The 18,404-nt window shown below is 35.4% G+C and overlaps 1 protein-coding gene across 2 annotated transcripts; it reads left to right on the top strand.

The window, feature by feature from the left end:
- Positions 1–7,729: 7,729 nt before the first annotated feature.
- LOC110631437 (probable acyl-CoA dehydrogenase IBR3) lies at positions 7,730–15,081 on the top strand. 2 transcript variants are annotated; one of them, XM_021779266.2, is made up of 17 exons: positions 7,730–7,997; positions 8,101–8,235; positions 8,387–8,527; positions 8,643–8,774; positions 9,024–9,209; positions 9,456–9,533; positions 9,692–9,811; positions 10,216–10,314; positions 10,422–10,539; positions 10,969–11,234; positions 11,346–11,540; positions 11,924–12,066; positions 12,230–12,314; positions 12,397–12,606; positions 14,012–14,164; positions 14,482–14,586; positions 14,678–15,081. In XM_021779266.2, the coding sequence occupies exons 1-17, from the start codon at positions 7,863–7,865 to the stop codon at positions 14,867–14,869; spliced, it is 2,493 nt and encodes an 830-aa protein (XP_021634958.2). In that variant the 5' UTR covers positions 7,730–7,862; the 3' UTR covers positions 14,870–15,081. The 2 variants fall into 2 exon arrangements, with proteins under 2 accessions (XP_021634958.2, XP_057992182.1); XM_058136199.1 differs by lacking the exon at positions 10,216–10,314.
- The last annotated feature ends 3,323 nt before the right edge of the window (positions 15,082–18,404 follow it).

The following is an 18,404-nucleotide window of genomic DNA, read 5'->3' as shown; positions in this document are numbered from 1 at the left end:
TTATAAGACTATTGCAATAGGAATCGTAATTTTCGTATCATCCACGAATATTTTATAAATTTTATTCTAACCTGGTACAGGGCAAAAATTGAGTAATGTAGAGTTCAGATTTACCTATGCCAAATCTGACAACTAAAACTCGTCCAGAACGTCTGAAAACGGTGGGGTAGCCTATAATCTTGACCCTATTCTGAAATAGTTCCAGCAGCTTATTTGCTCGGCCAGAAATTGCAGATCCGGACGACGATCGAATTTTTATAAAATGAAAGTACATACGCGAAGTCCACAATACCAGGGTTAGAATAATATATATATATATATATATATATATATATATATATATATATATATATATATATAAAATAATTATTTGAAAATTAGGGATGTTACATTCTTCCCCCCTTATAGAAAATTCGTTCTCGAATTTTACACTAGGCAGAATAATGACACATAGTTGCATATCAAACTTATGAGTACTTACTGCGCATATCCCGCTCTAACTTTCAAGTGCATTCCTCCATAGATTAACTCCTCCGTAGGACTAACCATAGGGATTTGTCTTGACCAAAGTTGTCTCCTCTGATAGTCTACTATGGCTACTAGTGCTCCTCAAAGATCAAATTTTCATTTAACTCCATTGTGTCTGGTCGCAGCACATGAGAAGGATCGGGAACATACTTTCTAAGCATGAAAATGTGGAATACTAGGTGGACATGAGAAAAGTTTAGTGGCAACTCCAACTGATAGGCAATTGCTCCCACTCTGTCTATGATCTTAAAAAGTCCTATATAACGGAGTGCCAATTTGCCTTTTCTTTCCAAATCTTATAACCCTTTTCATAGGAGAAACCTTCAAGAACACGGTCACCCATTGCAAATTTTACATTTTTTCACCTTGGATCTGCATGGATGGTTAAAAAATTTTATGTCTATCTGCCCCTGTCGTAGTATGCCAGCTACCATCCTCCTTCTAAGTCTAAACCATCACATTTGACTACTCGTTTACCCCTCTTTTTTTTTTGTCATCTTTAGTACTCATTATAACTCTACTACTCTCGACTTGATATCTGATAACTTTAATCAATTTTGGCGCTTACCTCACTTTTGTTACGCCCTAACATGTCTCTTGGTTACTTCAGTCCTCATTCCTTTATTTCAATAATCTTTGTTCCCCAAAAATATGACTTATGTTCCTTACCTTATAGTATCCTATGAAATGCTTTCCTGTAGCACCTATCATATACATCTCGTTGGAAACCTTTACTTATCTTATGACCTCAATGGTCAATACCTATAAATCTTCTCACTCCATCTTATGTAACTAGTTATGTAGAGCTCCATCCAAGTGTCAAGCATACCCTACACCACTTATCAATATTGGAAAGTAAACTGGGTCTCTTCTCTTATAGGACAAATATATTTGTATTCCCTGACAACCCAGTTAATGCAACTTTATCATTTCCCACTCCTTCTCTGGAATGGAAATATCTAGACTTCTTCCTAAAGTTTCTTAGTATGTGGCCTACTCTTGACACATTGGCACTTAGATCGAGGCTCTACTACTCCTTTAATCTATCACCTTATAATAACTTATTTCAAACATCTCTCAGTGTGTTTCTAGCATACCTATTCCTTCTTATCCTCATCATTATAACTAGCTCTACCGAGCTTTCTTCCTGTCCTTTGGATCTTATCCATTTTCTTTTCCTGTTTCTACTATTGTTGATGTCTTTTCAACCTGCTGCACTTATTCCTTAATCTTAGTCCTATTTCACCCTTACACTTTTTTCCTTCAAGGATGTCCATCCCATCATCAACTTTAACTTTCATTTTGTTTCTTAGTCTTATCTTGATTACTAGTTCCATTACTTCGGGAATTCTAACCTTACAATTTACTCCTACCAGCACATTCTTTACCTTATGTAACACTTGTAATTAACCATAGAAAATTCTTTTTGTATATCAGAACATTATCATTCCCTACCAGCCTTAGTAGGAAATTGCTCATCCTGGATGGATAGGAGCCCCAGAAACTATAAGTTTCATCTGAACTAACACGGCCGTGGAAAATGTGTGCCATGCCTTAATTCTAAACAAGATACTTCACGTGTTCATTCTCCTTAATATAATCACATATACAGCCCATAGCTTTCAAAACTTCAGCCTCAACTTTTCCCTTTAGCAACAATTTCATCTATTGAAACTTATCCATAATTAGTATTTCCTCCAGCTCATAGTTTAAGACAGTTGCAAGCCTTAGTAGCTAACTCAATTTAACTCCTGTCATTACTCTGATCATCCTTTCATACTTAACACTAGGTATGCACTTACTGTCATTCTCATATTAGGAAATTGTGTATGAATTGGTGCCTACCAAACTCTCAAATAACTAGGTCTCCTTGACTCAGTCTCTTTTCCTTATATAACCCTCTATAACCAAAAGCATGAGCTAAACTTTAAAAGAAAGAAAAATATCCTCTTATATTCAACTACGCCCGATTGTCCATATAATAATGCTTAACCTATGTTTCTTGGTCTTTCTCTTCAAATTTCATCATCTCCTAGCATAATTTTGCTCTATCTATAAGGTATCATCTGCATGAACCCTTTACCGTATCATTGTCCTTCATGACATAATATTTTATAATTTATTAACTTTACTTATACTCGACCTATGATTCATATCTATCATCGTTTATATTGTGCCCTTAACTTTTGTTGAATCGTGAAAGATTTTTCTCACTAATAGATTCTTCCAGCACTAATTCCACCCTTATCTATGGTCATTAATTTGATCCTTGAACTTTCTAGTAATTTATAACCACCCATACTTGTCACTTTTCATTCTACCCCTATTGTTATTCTATCGTTATTGCTTCACTGTAAGGTGATTCTGTTGATCACACTAAAAATGTTTGCCTGACATTTATAACGAACCTCTAACTACCTTTTCACTATCTCAAAAGTCTAACCTAAAGCCTATGTGTCATTATCTATCATTCTTTTCCCCTCATCATACCTATTTGATCCCTTAGATTGACTTTTATTCAACTTACTACTTACTAACTTCTTTTTTCTCTACCTAATTAGATAGTCCGCAATACCATCGCACACCTTATAGCTTTTGCTCATTATTATTGTATTCCTCACCTAATCTTCTTGATACTGTTAACAAGTTAAAAGAATCTTGCCCCATTGCTATCCACTTCACTTTATGAATAGCGAATAGATAGAGTATGATCCAATCATGCAACTCCAATCACTATATTTTAGCCCCTGGCACTACCTCAACTACATCATGCTATGAGTATCACATTACTAGATTCCATACCTCCATTACTATTCTCACTAATGTGATCCCATTTTGGGTTCTCCATCCTTATCATTCACTTTGCCAAGAATAACACTTAGCCTACCCTATATCTTAACTTTGTTCCTTTTATTATGCGCCCTTTAGGTTATCCTTTCATTTATTTCCTTTGTCTTACCCAAAATAGAACTTGACTATTCTATCCCTGGTTCCATTCTTCTTCCTAACATGACAGCTGTACTTGCTAACTATATCTTTCAGAGTCTCTACCGCATTATCACATATCTATGCTACTCAGATTTGGTTCTTTGACCACTCTAGCTAGTACTTCCACTGGCATTTAGATTATATTGCATCTGCAATCAATTGTCCAAACTTTCATTCTGTACTTTCTCTATCCATTGGCCTTCTGTGATTTATCTTCACTAATTTATTACTCTTAATACTATTATAATTAGATTATACTATTGTTTTGAACAATATGAAGTTAGAAAGGAACTCCAGGAGTTATAGTCATACTTTTATTGTATGATCTCTATTCTTATCCTTTAGCTTACATAATACCCTTACTACTTCGGGAACTGATTTTGCAGCAATTTTATTTATTTGTTATTATTATTTTTTTTTCTATGTTTACTCAATTAGCCAAAACTTAAGATAGCAGGCACCCAAACTCGTCATCCAATTCAAAGGATTTACATCCATCATGATCTGATTATATATGATTCCTATAATGGAACTTATATCCTCTCCAGGATACCTTAGCCAACTACTCTCTACCACACTCTACAGTCCCATCTGAGGCACTATTTTGTTGGTCACCATTATTAGTAATAAACCCCTATCCCTCTTGAAAGAATAAGACTACTTTACATCATAATTGACTATGAAAAAGGTACTATATCTTTCACCTTGCCAAAACCATGTCAAATTAATGACTCTCTTATCATTTCATAGCTCTATAAATCATCAATTCATAGTTTCAACCTTCTCTAGGTAGTAGGGTTATATTTTACACCTTACTGACACACACAAGGTATACTATTCTTACTAAGCTCTAAGCAAAACGTCTATCATACTGCAAAAACCATCCAAAATTCCTTACCGAAGACCAGATGGTCTCACTCTATAGATGTAACCCTTACTTTGCAACTAATCTGCAATCTCTGGTCTAATGGCAACTCTTGATGTAACTCTAGCTCATGCTAGGGTAACCGAGTCACTGACTCTAGTTATCACCTAACTATGACCTTTTAATATTCTACCTAACTATGACCTTTTAATATTCTAACTCTAGACCCCTAACCAGGAGTTCCCAACTCTTCTACAGATATAGAACTCTGTTCTGGCATAACTGTACCAAAATAGAGGCCATTCGCAAATATCCTCACTATGGAGCACCATGGGGATGCACGTAGCTCTACACAATAATCCCATATCTGTACTGTAATCTGCAGTTTATAGCACAAATATCGAGAACATTGCATAGTTACTACGGTACGTTATGACAGACTAGGTCTCCTAATTTCTTATCTCTCTCGAATCTACTATTATCATAAACTTATTCTGACTGGGTCATCCACTGATGACTGCCAGCAGTGGTATCCTCATCCTTATCTAGGGCAACTGTAGTTTCAAGACTCACCTTTATGTACTCGTGCCTTGCATGAAATGGGCACACCACTTAAAACCAAACTGACAAAAATATAGTATTTATTGGAGTACATGTTTTCATGGTAGACCTCAATACATCTGCTAAATCTATTTCACGTCACCATGTACTTCACAAAATCGAAGTGCTAAACTGAAGCACTCTTATACTAATCGAGGAATAACGTAAAATCTAGAAACAAGGATTTATATAAGAAAACGAAACAAAATCCTATACTCCGCATGTCAACTCCTAATTGGACTCTTCTTAAAGCTTTAGACATGTACTTCCCATGAATCTAGAGCCTAAGCTATGATACCACTTTTGTCACGACCCAACCTATGGGTCAGACCGGCACTAGGACCTGGGCCAGCCTAAAGCCCCCGAGGCTCGTAGTAAGCCTAACTATTCCTCAACCCAACTCTAAGACCCATTTGGGCCCAATTTCAAGAATTCAACCGGACAGAGTCTGGCCATAAAATGGACCATTTAACGGTGAGTTTTTGACTCGCCCAACCTGTAAACACAATATATAATAAATTGGGGAGGTCAGCTCACCCTCCACATAATCAAAATGTCATAACTCAAATGGGAGCTCAGCTCCCTCATCCAATCCCATCATGCATATAGTTAATAATTTTACAGGTTCAACATAATTTTTATAATACAGGCCCAAAATAAAAATAAGTACTTCTAACACATGCGGAGTCTAAAATTTAACTCAATTGTATAAAATACATTAAATACTATTTATGGACCTACGAAGAAGAAGAGCAGATTAACCATAATAAATAATCCTCCTGTAGCCTGAAAAAATAGATGAACATGAGTGAGCGTTCAACTTATAGAGTAAAATACCAATTTTAATCATAATCTCTATAACTATCTAAAGCTAATGCACCATGTGGAGTGAAATGTAACATCGTCATAATTTTCATATCATAACACCAAAAATACAATTTGGAGCACTCACAAAATAGATGAACAGGAGTGAGTGTTCAACTTAGAGAGTAAAATACCAATTTTAATCATAATCTCTATAACTATCTAAAGCTAATGCACCCTGTGGAGTGAAATGCAACATCGTCATAATTTTCATATCATAACAGCAAAAAGGCAATTTGGAGTACTCACACAGCCAACACTGTCAAGCAATACATATATGGGAGTTGATCCCCTATACAGCCCCCTTAATCCAACCTCTGTCAGCGAGTGTCTCTCAAGCCTGACTTTCGCTTAATAAATCAAATGCGGGGTCCCAGCGAGTGTCTCTCAAGTCGTGTCTACTCCGAAAGACCGGGTCCCAGCGAGTGTCTCTCAAGCCGTGTCTATCCGTCTTGTTCATATCCAATACCATACCACACGCACGCCACACACACACACTGCTCCAAATTACCACAAACAATATCCATGGCACTTCAACAATTATGAATGCAATATAAAACGTGCCTAGTGTTTAACTACATAGATACATATTTATAAGTGATGCATGGACATCCTTGAACATATAATAATATTGAAATTACAATTAAAATTAATATTTTACTCACCAACTTGAACCGAGGTCACAGCAGCGGCTGGGCGGAGGAGGAAGGCTATCCCGGCTCACCTAACAATTTCATTGTAATTATTTAATATATTTGACTCAATACAAGTTTAGAAAAGATCAAAGACACCTTAAATTATGCTAAAAATCCGACAGAGTCTCCCCTATATCTATTACCTACCCAACCAGCAAAATGGTTCAAATAACACTTCTAAACTCAATACATATCTCATCATCATTATATGGCCCCTCCTGCGCCCTCCAAACTAAGCAATAATCACAACATTAGACAACTCAATTATAAGAATTCAAAACTAATATTTTTTAAAAACTATCCAAACTAACTTTAAAAATTATATAAACCTGCTCCGCAGTCCTTAACAATATTATAAGGCTATTGCAATAGGAATCCTAATTTTCTTATCATCCATGAATATTTTATAAATTTTATTCTAACCCAGTACAAGACAAAAATTAAATAATGTAGAGTTCGAGTTTACCTATGCCAAATCTGACAACTGAAACTCGTCCAGAACGTCTGAAAATGGTGGAGTAGCCTATAATCTTGACCCGGTTCTGAAATGGTTCCAGCAACTTATCTGTTCGACTCGAAATTGCAGATCCGGGCGACGATCGAATTTTTACGAAATGAAAGTACATACTCGAAATCCACAATACTAGGATTAAAATAAATATATATATATAAAATAATTATTTAAAAATTAGGAATGTTATAATTTTATTTTAAAAAAATTATTGTCATGTGTAGGATTAGTTTTAGTTATACTCAATTTTATAAAATTAAATTTTGAAATTGATTTTATTTTTTAAATTAAATAGATGATATATAAAATTTAATTAAAATTTTTAAAATTTTATGAAATTGAATTGAAGGAAACATAGACAAAGTGAAAATATTGAAATAACCTTCTAAAGCATATCCGTATCTGCATCGCTGTCCCCATACCTCAGCCGTCAATGGCTGTCGTTGGCCACTTCACTTGTCCTCTACGCCTGCATAAAATTCACTTCCCTCGTTGCTTGAACACGTGTCCTGAGCCAGAACTAAAATTCACTTCCCTCGTTGCTTGAACACGTGTCCTGAGCCAGAACTATTCCCAATAATCTCCGCGCGTAACTTTTATGCCCATCTTACTCGAGCGTATGACTAAGCCACTTGCTTCCACGTCATTACTGTATAATTTTATCTTATACGCAGCTGCTCGATTTTTGCAAAGTTCTACATCCTTTTCAAGATCCATTACAGTGTTCTCTTTGGTTATTGTTTGGGGGTTCTTGTCTTGCAAACGCCCTATTTTCTCCGAGTTTTTGTTATTAAATTACTGAGAATTGAAGATGGCGATCTCTACATCTCACCTGTTAAGGCAAGTGCAGGAAGCTCAAGAGTTTGACCGTGACGCTTTGTTTCGCTACGCCTCTGCTAATGTCGCTGGTTTCCCTGCCTCTCCCTCCACTTTCATTGTCAAACAGGTCATTTATTTTATCTGGATTTTAATCCTCTTCTGAATTTTTTTTACTTCTTTTTTATTTTTAAATTCCATTTAAAAAAAAATTTCTATTGGTATCAATTTAGTTTGGGCATGGACAATCGAACCCCACGTTTCTTTTAGAAGCGGCAACCGGAGTTTCTGTAAAACGGTACGTTTTGAGGAAGAAGCCTCCTGGCAAATTGCTCCAGTCTGCCCATGCCGTGGACAGAGAGTATCTGGTACTATCGGTTAATTGATTTTTTTTCCTTGTTTGCTGAACGTTTTCTTTTCTTTTGCTTCAGTTTCCTGAGAAAAAAAGAAAGCAAGTAAACTAAGCTTAATTCATTGTTATTTTCCCTCCTGTTGTTTTTTTCTTCTTCAATGCTCCAGGTTCTGCGGGCGCTGGGTGAACACACACAAGTTCCGGTTCCTAAAGTATTCTGTTTGTGTACGGATCCAAAAGTGATTGGAACTGCATTTTACATTATGGAATATTTGGAAGGACGCGTTTTTATAGACCCCAAGCTACCGGTATGGCTTTATGTCTAGTTTTGTTTTCTAATGAGGAACGCAATACTTTGAATTTCTTTGTGATTTTTGTGAAATAAGTTTGAGGGGAATTGAGGCAATAGTTTTGTTTGATAAGGGCGTGGCACCTGAGAGGAGGGGGGCAATATATCGAGAAACTGCCAGAGCGTTGGCTGCTTTACATTCCGTTGATGTGGATGCTATTGGACTTGGGAAATATGGGCGGCGATATAACTATTGTAAACGACAGGTATTTGGGATTCTAACTTTAGATGTTAGCTTATCTGGTGCTGTTGCTTGTATGTTCATTTGTACTAAGAAGGGGCACGCTACATTGAAAAAGGTTTTTAATAAGTTGAGTTAGTGTAATGTGTATGGTGGGAGCAAAAGGAAAGGAATTGTTTGGAGGGCAAGTACTGCCAAAGGTTCTGGGGCTTGAAGTGTTGCAACTTGGTGTTGATGCTTATGATTTGTTTTATCTTATTTTACTCTTTTCTAGGTAGAGAGATGGACTAGACAATACATTGCATCAACTGGTGAGGGTAAGTCTCCGAGGAATCCAAAGATGTTGGAGCTCTCTGATTGGTTGCTGCAACATATTCCCTCTGAAGATTCTTCAGGAGCATCAGCAGGCCTTGTTCATGGAGACTTTCGCATTGATAATGTTGTATTTCATCCCACTGAGGTTTGTTGCTTTAAGGGTTCCTTTTAATTTGAATGCATATGTTTTATCTTTGACGAAGTTGTATGGGTGCTTAGATGTTTGATTTAAGTATCTCTATTAGGTCTATGGTGGAGAAAGAGATGTGTATGCAGTACCATTTAGGCTATTGTTACTTGTATTGTGGTCAAGGCTTACTTTTATAAATAATTTGGAACAACTTAATTTATTGGAGTCATTTATCTAAAAGAGAAACTCTTTATGTTGCAGGATAGGGTGATTGGTGTTCTTGACTGGGAATTGTCCACTCTTGGTAACCAGATGAGTGATGTTGCATACAGCTGTTTGGTATCAAGCCTTCTTTTCTTCATTCTTTCTATATTTCTTTTCTACCCTGGGATGCAGATGCTGTAATACTCTGCTTAAGCTCCACTTTTGATGAATTCCATAGGTTTACTTTTTATTTAGTGGCATATCTAAGTTCATTTCTTTTTTCTGTTTGGCAGGCTTATATTGTCGATGTTAACCTTGATAATCAACAATTGGAAAAAGGCTTTGAACTTACTGGAGTTCCGGAAGGGATTCCTTCACAGGCAGAGTATCTGGCGGAATACTGCTGTGCATCTGTAAGATCCATTCTGAAGCTTTGATTTAATTGTGCTGGCTGCAAATATCTTTCAAATTTCAATTCTTCTGAGCGAATCAAAGTATCTAGAAGACGTATGCAGTAAGATCTAGTTGTTGCAATACTGATAGGCTACAAGTATCAATCAATTAGGTTTGCAGACTATATGTTCTAAATTCTCTTTTTATTGATTTCTCCACAACTTTCTCAATGTAATTGTAGTGTTTAAAAAACTAGGGGAAACTGGCCTCTAAATTCAAGTAAAACTTACAAATGTTGGTGAGGATTGGGTTCAGCAAATCTTTACTCTCCCATAACAATGGAGCTACTGGTGCATATGACCAGGCAATTTGGCTGAACTGATTTGGAAGATTTTTTCTTTACTGTTGAAATATTGCAATCTAGGGAACACTATGGCCAGCCAACGTATGGAAGTTCTATGTTGCATTTGCTATGTTCCGAGGGGCATCTATCTATGCTGGGATACATAGTCGATGGATTGTGGTAATCTCTTGAAGAGAAAATTTGATATTTTTATTGCTAATGTTGTGTTAAAAGCCTTTGTCATGGAAGGTAAATATGTTAACGTAAAATTCTGTAACCGACTGCAGGGTAATGCTACAGGAGGTGAGCGTGCCCGAAATGCAGGAAATCTTGCTAATGGTCTTATAGACTCTGCATGGGATTTTATTGCGAGAAAATCTGTGCTGCCTCTTCAACCTCCATCAGGTAGCTCTAAAATTGCGTAATTTTATCAATCTACCAATCCTGGATAAATTTTAAGAACATTATTTTGGTCTCAAGTTACATAATTCATGCCTAGCACATGGAACCTAAGTGACAGAGAGAGGAATGAATGTTTGAGTGGGCTTTTGAAAATGAAGCTACATCTGCATACAATGTTCATATTGTACTTTGCGTAAGGGGAGAGGAGAGACTTTTTATCTGAAGTCAAATTTTGTAAACGAGCTTTAGAATTGTCTTAAGGACCTGTCTTCCTAGTTGCACCAAAGAGATTCCCTGTTGGAAATGCTATAGAAAGGTGTTAGTCTCAATGTTGGTCAAATGAGAAATTTACTTCATCCTCATTTCGTTTTTTTAATGTTTGTTATTACTCAAACCTATTGCCTAAGCTGCTTCCTTCTTTTTATTATGTAGATCCAATAGCACAGGATAACATAAAACGATTTGGTGGGGAGAATGAAGTTCAAGGCCTGTCAGAAGTTAATGGGAGGTTTGTTCCCAGCAAAAAGGTGGTTGAATTGAGGAAAAAATTAATCAAGTTTATGGAAGATCACATTTACCCGATGGAAAATGAGTTCTACAAGCTTGCCCAGTCTTCATCACGTTGGACAGTGCACCCAGGGGAGGAGAGGCTGAAGGAACTGGCAAAGAAAGAAGGGCTATGGAACTTATGGATACCTGTATTTTATTTTTTCACATCTTACCAGGCTGTGTTTGTCTTTCTACTGTTATTACGATTTCTAATAGTAAGAAAAATCACAAACTTCTCGTGAACGTGCATTTTTCTGCAGTTTGATAGTGCTGAAAGAGCAAGAAAACTGATCATTGATGGAAGAAGTTATGCTGTCTCCAATGATGCCCATGATCAATTACTTGGTGCAGGCCTCTCAAACCTTGAATATGGATACCTTTGTGAGATCATGGGTCGTTCTGTTTGGGCTCCACAGGTGTTCAATTGTGGTGCACCTGACACTGGAAATATGGAGGTAAAAATTATTTTCATACTCTTTAAGGTTTGGAAACAATTTATTAATTTGATTACCACAGGGTCTTCCCCTTTGACCGTCAAAATTTGTAAACACTGTTTCCATATTATGGCACCTCCCCAAATAATAAAATTGAAAGTTAAAGAGAGAAACTGAGTTGCATGAATAAACATATTCAGAGATACTTTATCATGCAGTATAGTGGGATGCCTGAGCCACATAAATCTTACATTGCTGAACTTCTTCAAGGTAATAGTTGAAAGAATATGCATCCAAGCAGCTTCTTGATATCTGCATGTAGAATGATGTGGCTTGCTTTTGTTTTGTTGCACATTTACCATCTTGAAGCATTCATAATTAGGTGATTTCGCTTCATATTATAGGTATTGCTAAGATATGGGAACAAAGAACAACTGCTTGAATGGCTTGTACCCATTCTTGAAGGGAAGATTCGTTCTGGATTTGCAATGACAGAACCACAAGTTGCATCATCTGATGCTACAAATATTGAGTGTTCTATTAGAAGGTAATCTTATTAAAGGGGTGCCTGTTTTTAATCATATAGAAATGATATTTTAGTGTTTGCTCCTTGGGGTGTTAATTATTTTGTGATAATTATGTGATGCATGCAAATTATTTTTGGACTTCTACTCTAATCATCTATAGCCATATTTGCTTTGCTTGTATAGGCAAGGGGATTCCTATATCATCAATGGGAACAAGTGGTGGACAAGTGGAGCTATGGATCCAAGGTGTAGACTTCTTATAGTAATGGTAAGTTCTTCCAGTAAGGTTAGACAGGATGGTTCTATTAGCTGTTCTTGTATTTAAAGAAGCTCATTGGAACAATATGCAGGGAAAAACTGACTTCACCACTGCTAAGCATAAGCAGCAATCCATGATCTTGGTGGATATTCAGACTCCAGGCATACACATAGAGAGACCACTCATGGTCTTTGGCTTTGATGATGCACCTCATGGTCATGCTGAAATTTCATTTGAAAATGTACGCGTGCCTGCAAAAAATATCCTCCTGGGAGAAGGACGTGGATTTGAGATTGCTCAGGTAAAGTTGTTTCCTTACCTTTGAAGTAATGTAACAAATTAGATGTTGGTTTCCATATTTTGTTGATCTTTGAATAAAATTTTAATTCAATTTGCAAGGCATTCAACTTATGCCTGAGTTGAGGTGCTTCATTGAATTTCTGTGAACTTGAATGGATAGTATTCTTGAGTTTTACTGAGAAATTTTTCAAATTAAGGAGTTACAAAAATAGGGTGAGGGAAAAAGTAATTTCAAAATCATGGTTTTCAACTCATTGTTCGTCAATTATAGTGGCGAACAATGTACGAGAGATAGTTCGCCATTTTGACTGGCGAACAATGATGTTCATGCAATTTTTTTATTTTTTTTATTATTTTTTACATGCAAAATTCATTAAAAATATTTTTACACATCAGAAAATTATGAAAAAAAGTATATTTTTGGACTCTTACAATATTCTTAATCTTTCTAATGTGAAAGTTTTTATTTTTAATGCAAAAATAAACCGGGCATTAAAAATATTATTTTATTGTGTTGTACTTCTAAAGTCACAAAAAAAAATATGTTTACGCATAAGAAAATTATGAAAAAATTATTTTTGAGCATCTTATAATATTGACTTTCTTGAAGTAAAAATTTTTTGCATGTAAAAAAAAAAAAATAATGCGCAAATTATTCCTGTATAAAAAAAAAACTGTACTATTTTTTCATTATTTTCTGATGTGTAAATATATATTTTCATGACTTTAGAAGTAAAATATAATAAAATAATATTTTTTTAATGTGCATTTTATTTCTGCATTAAAAATTAAAATTTCATGTTACAAAATTAAGAATTTTATAATGAGTCAAAAAATAGTTTTTTCACAATTTTTTGATGTCTAAAAATATTTTAAATAAGTTTTGTAGGTACAAAAAAAAAAAAAAAATTCATGAACAAGATTGTTCGCCAATTATAGTGAACTATAACTAGCGAACTGTAGTTCGCTACTATGACCGGCGAACGAGGGGTTGAAAACCTTGATATCGAATTTTTTTTTTTTCTTCACCTTGATTTTGTAAATTCTTTTTTCCTACTACCGTGATTTGAAGCAATGTTTACCTACTTTGCAATTTTTCTACCAGTTTCACATTGCGGCTACACATGCTTATTAGGACCTAGTTTACCTATAGTGTGGATTGCTCTAGTACATAGTAGACCAGAAATCCTTGTCTAGAAATGTGGTATGGCAGGGGTGGGCTTCTTTTGGATCACTTGGCGAGAACAAAATATACAATTACCATGTAATGAATATACAAAGTATCCTTTGCTGGATAACCTGGTGAGTCGGGTTACTGGCTGACTGCTAACCTCTAGGGTCTCTAGTAGTTTTAGTTCCCACTTTCAAGTGAATATTACATCTCTGTTTACTCTACATGCTTTCAGGGTAGACTGGGCCCGGGAAGATTGCATCATTGCATGAGATTGATAGGTGCTGCTGAGCGTGGAATGCAATTGATGGTTGAAAGGGCTCTCAGTAGAAGAGCATTTGGAAAATTGATTTCTGAACATGGTTCATTTCGTTCAGACATTGCCAAGGTATTTGATTTGGCTTTTTCTTGGAATATTTCCTTTCAACGATTTCTTCTTTTTTCAATTTTTTATTTGGAAGAGCAGTTACGATAGTTTCGATCTAAATTTATGGAAAGTTCATTTATTATTGAGCTACAGAGATTTATTATTGAGCTACAGAGTAGAGTTGCGTTGTTACTTATTAGCTTAGAAATTTGTCCACATCCTGATGTTAACCAACAATCTGCGTTTCTTATATTTTAATCTTGCCTCCGTAGCTGTTCCACTGGAGTTATATAATGATTAAGAATTTGAAATCTTATATAATTTGCTGTTCTGTGCAGTGTCGAGTGGAGTTAGAGAAAACGAGATTGTTGGTTTTGGAGGCAGCGGACCAGCTTGATCGACTTGGGAATAAGAAGGCCCGTGGGACTATTGCAATGGCCAAGGTACTTTTGGCTTGTTAAATTTGAATTCAGCATATGGTTTGTTTTTACCTTGTAACAGGTAATTAAAATGAGTTTTGGTCATGTGGAATAGGTAGCAGCTCCAAACATGGCACTCATGGTGCTTGACATGGCAATGCAAGTGCATGGTGCAGCTGGTCTATCATCTGACACCGTTTTGTCACATCTTTGGGCTACAGCTAGAACTTTGAGAATTGCAGATGGTCCTGACGAAGTCCACTTGGGTACCATTGCCAAGTTGGAATTGCAGAGAGCTAAGCTTTGAAAACTTTGGAGTAATTAGCTCTTTTTTTTTTTTTAATTAATTGAAGATAAAAGAGGGCAAAAAATAAGTTACAACAAAAAAAAAAATCTGATTTGAGAGATAAATGGTGGATCTTTGTAATTACTAATAAGTTCCAAACATTTCTTTGATGTGTAAAAGAGGAGAATAATGGCGATACCTCAATAGCATATAATTAATCTTCAATTTGATCTCTTCCTCTCTTTTTAATTATTCAATTTTGTTATAATTAAATTTACCATATATATATATATATAGAGAGAGAGAGAGAGAGATAATGATCTTTGTTCTTGGGTTTGAATTATGCCCTTTCTCTTTTTATGGACTAAGGAAGTGTTTGATTCATGCGTTTGAGGCACTTGATAATGATGAGCGTTTAAGTTGTTGAACTAAATTATTTAATAAATCTTTAAAAAATTTATCAGTTATAATTTCTATCAACTTTAAAATACGAGCTTTTCATAATGGTTGAATATTTTTTTGAATTTTTAACAATAATATCCTTACTCTATTTGTTGGTTCTTTACGCTGTTTTGGTTGTTTTATATGTTATCTCGATATGAAACCAAACTTTTCAATATCATAATTTATTATTTATATAATTATTTAAATAAAGTGAAGTGAAGAATAAAAAAGTTGAATTCTGCTAAATTGAGTAATTATAACACACAACCATTTAACTTTATAAGTATTTTCGTAACAATTATTAAATTTTAACTTTTTTTTATAAAATTTATTGAATTTCAATTTAATTTTATAAATAAAAATTATTGTGACTGAAAATTAAAAGTTTTCAAGTTAACCTGTTTACCTAACTAAATGGTGGAGAAGAAATAGAAAAAGGGAAGGGATGGAGTAGTTGGATGTATTTTATATATCTTATTTTCTTATTTTTTTTTTATGAAACTAATAAAATAAGATAATTTTATTTGTAAAATAGTTAACATGTCAGTAGGTGAATCTGAAACCTTTAATTTTTTATAATAGTGACTTTTATGAAATTAAATTAAAATTTAGTGAGTTTTATAAGAAATTAAAATTCAATAATTTTTATAAAAATATTCATAAAGTTAAGTGATCACGTATGATATTTATCTCTGTTAAATTCACCGATTGCAACTATTTCCATTTTGCATGTTATTACACCATTACTTTATTTATATATAATATTAATAACTAAACATGTATTTACGAAATACTTAATATAAATAAGTTACTGTAAGCCATTAATTATCAGCAATATCTATCAGCTATTCATTATCAATTTTATTTAATAGTTAAACCAAATAGGCCTAAAACCTAATAATTTATCTTACATACACTTGACTTAGACTCATATGGCAAAGTCTCTTCCAACTCGTACAAAATATTTTCTCTAATTGATACTTAGAGATATTTTTAAGCTAATTTAAATGTATAAAATTATTATTTCTTCTTTTAAAAAATTTTAAGAATTTTTTGCTTCTAGAATAATTTTTATCCGAATTCAATCCTCATTGTTAAAAAAAAATCCATCCATATTAAATGTGCTAATCCTATTGGCTTATGAAGCAGTCTCTTTGATCTATAATTAGTTGATTTGGTAATCAAAATATGCTATATACATCTTATACATTAAAACTGAGTTCTCTTAGGAACAGTACATCTGCAATTGATTGCGGTGAAATTGATTTACAGTTTTATCAAGAACATGTTGAGGACTTCTTCTTTTCTGGGATTTTTTGGTCTTTTCCTCCAGTCCCTGCCCTTTTCCACTTTCCCCTTGCGTTCTGCCCCACCTTCCCGTTAATTTCTTGCCCTTGGCTATGCCTCAAAACGACGACATTTCACAGTTCCCTGTCTTTGGTTCCTCACGCTACATTGCTCTCTCGCCTGTCCTGTGATATTCATTCACACCCTCGAACAGCTTTGCTAGGTTAAAGGATTAATTTCCATAAATCCAGCATTCAATTCAGCAAATATACCCCTCTTAAATTGAAGCGAGATATTCTCTCCACACTGGGGATGATTGAGATGTTGCCAACTGACAAATACCTTGGACTTCTAGCTATGTGGTGAAGATCCATGACTCAAACTCTACAATTCATTAAGGAAAGAATTGAAGCAAAGACGCAGTCTTGGAAATAACAACTTTTGTCTCAAGTTGGACGTGAAACTCTAATCAAGTGAGTGTTGTGTGCCATTCCCTCATACTCCATGGCTATCCTAAAATATCCAAAAAGTTTTTGTTAGGATTTAAACCGCAAGGTTTCAAGCTTCTAGTGGGGCAGGAAAGATAAGGAGAGGAAGATGTGTTGGATTGGGTGGAAGCAAGCTTCTTGCCCTAAATTTCTTGGAGGCATGGGATTTAGAGATTTTGAGAAATTCAACTTGGCCTGCTTAGCAAAACAAGTGTGGAGGCTTATTACCAACCCTTCTAGTTTGTGGGTGAAAATTATAAAGGGTTTATATTTTCCATACTCCTCCATATGGCAAGCGAAAAAATCTTGGAGGAGTTCTTAGGTCTGGAATAGCTTAGCAGTAGGCAGAAAAGTCCTAAAGGAAGGAATTCGGTATAATATTGGAGATGGAACTAATACACTTATTTGGGAAGATCCATGGATTCCTTTAGTAAGAAATTTCAGAGTACAAAGGCCTCAAAACTGCTCTTTAGATGTGAATCTAGTATCTGATCTGATAGACCATGACCAATGGAATTGGAAATCTAATCTGGTAACAAACCTTTTTGGTCCAGATATATCCAGGGCCATTCTAGCTATTCCTGTAGCCCCACGAGGGGTTGGAGATTTCATAGTATGGCACTTTGAGTCTAATGGTAGGTACAAAGTTCGGTCAAGGTACAGGGTTCTATCGAAGAATTACATTGAAAGCCGAGCACAAAACAATCAAACGTCCTTCCTTCTCTCTACTCAAATCTGGAAATCAACATGGAAGCTACCTCTACTACAAAAGGTTAAAGTTTTTATTTGGAAGGTGATTCATAACGCTATTCCAGTTTGTCAAAACCTTAAAAAAAGAGGAGTCCCTCTTTATGCCACTTGTCCAATCTGTAATCAGGGCGATGAGACAGTAGAACATGCCCTCTTTTGGTGTCACCATGCCAGAGCAACTTGGCTTTTGAACCCCTGCAATTACAGACTTGACCCCTACGGGTTCTCCTCTTTTGCGGCCTGGTGGAGGAAACTAATCCAGGAACTTATAGATGGCAATTTTCAGGAGGATCTTATTATAGCTGCTACTTACACGGGTTGGCATATTTGGAAGGAAAGAAATAAAGCTATCTTTGAATCTCAACCCCCAGACCCTGAAGCTTCTTGTTACAGAATAACTAGAGCTTTGACTGACCTTAATTTGCTGGAGCTCAATAGCAACACCTTGAGAGCTACTGGAGACCGCAACGCGAACCCCCCATCATGGTGTCTGCCCCCTCTAGGTGTTTTAAAACTTAACTGTGATGTTGCTTGGAAAAGGGATCCGCATATTTTACTATTCCGGTGACCAATGTCTATCCAGATAG

The sequence above is a fragment of the Hevea brasiliensis genome, chromosome 15, assembly GCF_030052815.1.
Source record: "Hevea brasiliensis isolate MT/VB/25A 57/8 chromosome 15, ASM3005281v1, whole genome shotgun sequence".
In the NCBI taxonomy this organism is placed as follows: Eukaryota; Viridiplantae; Streptophyta; class Magnoliopsida; order Malpighiales; family Euphorbiaceae; genus Hevea; species Hevea brasiliensis.
The sequence above is the reverse complement of the archived record's forward strand: the minus strand, read 5'-3'. Positions and strand labels throughout refer to the sequence as shown.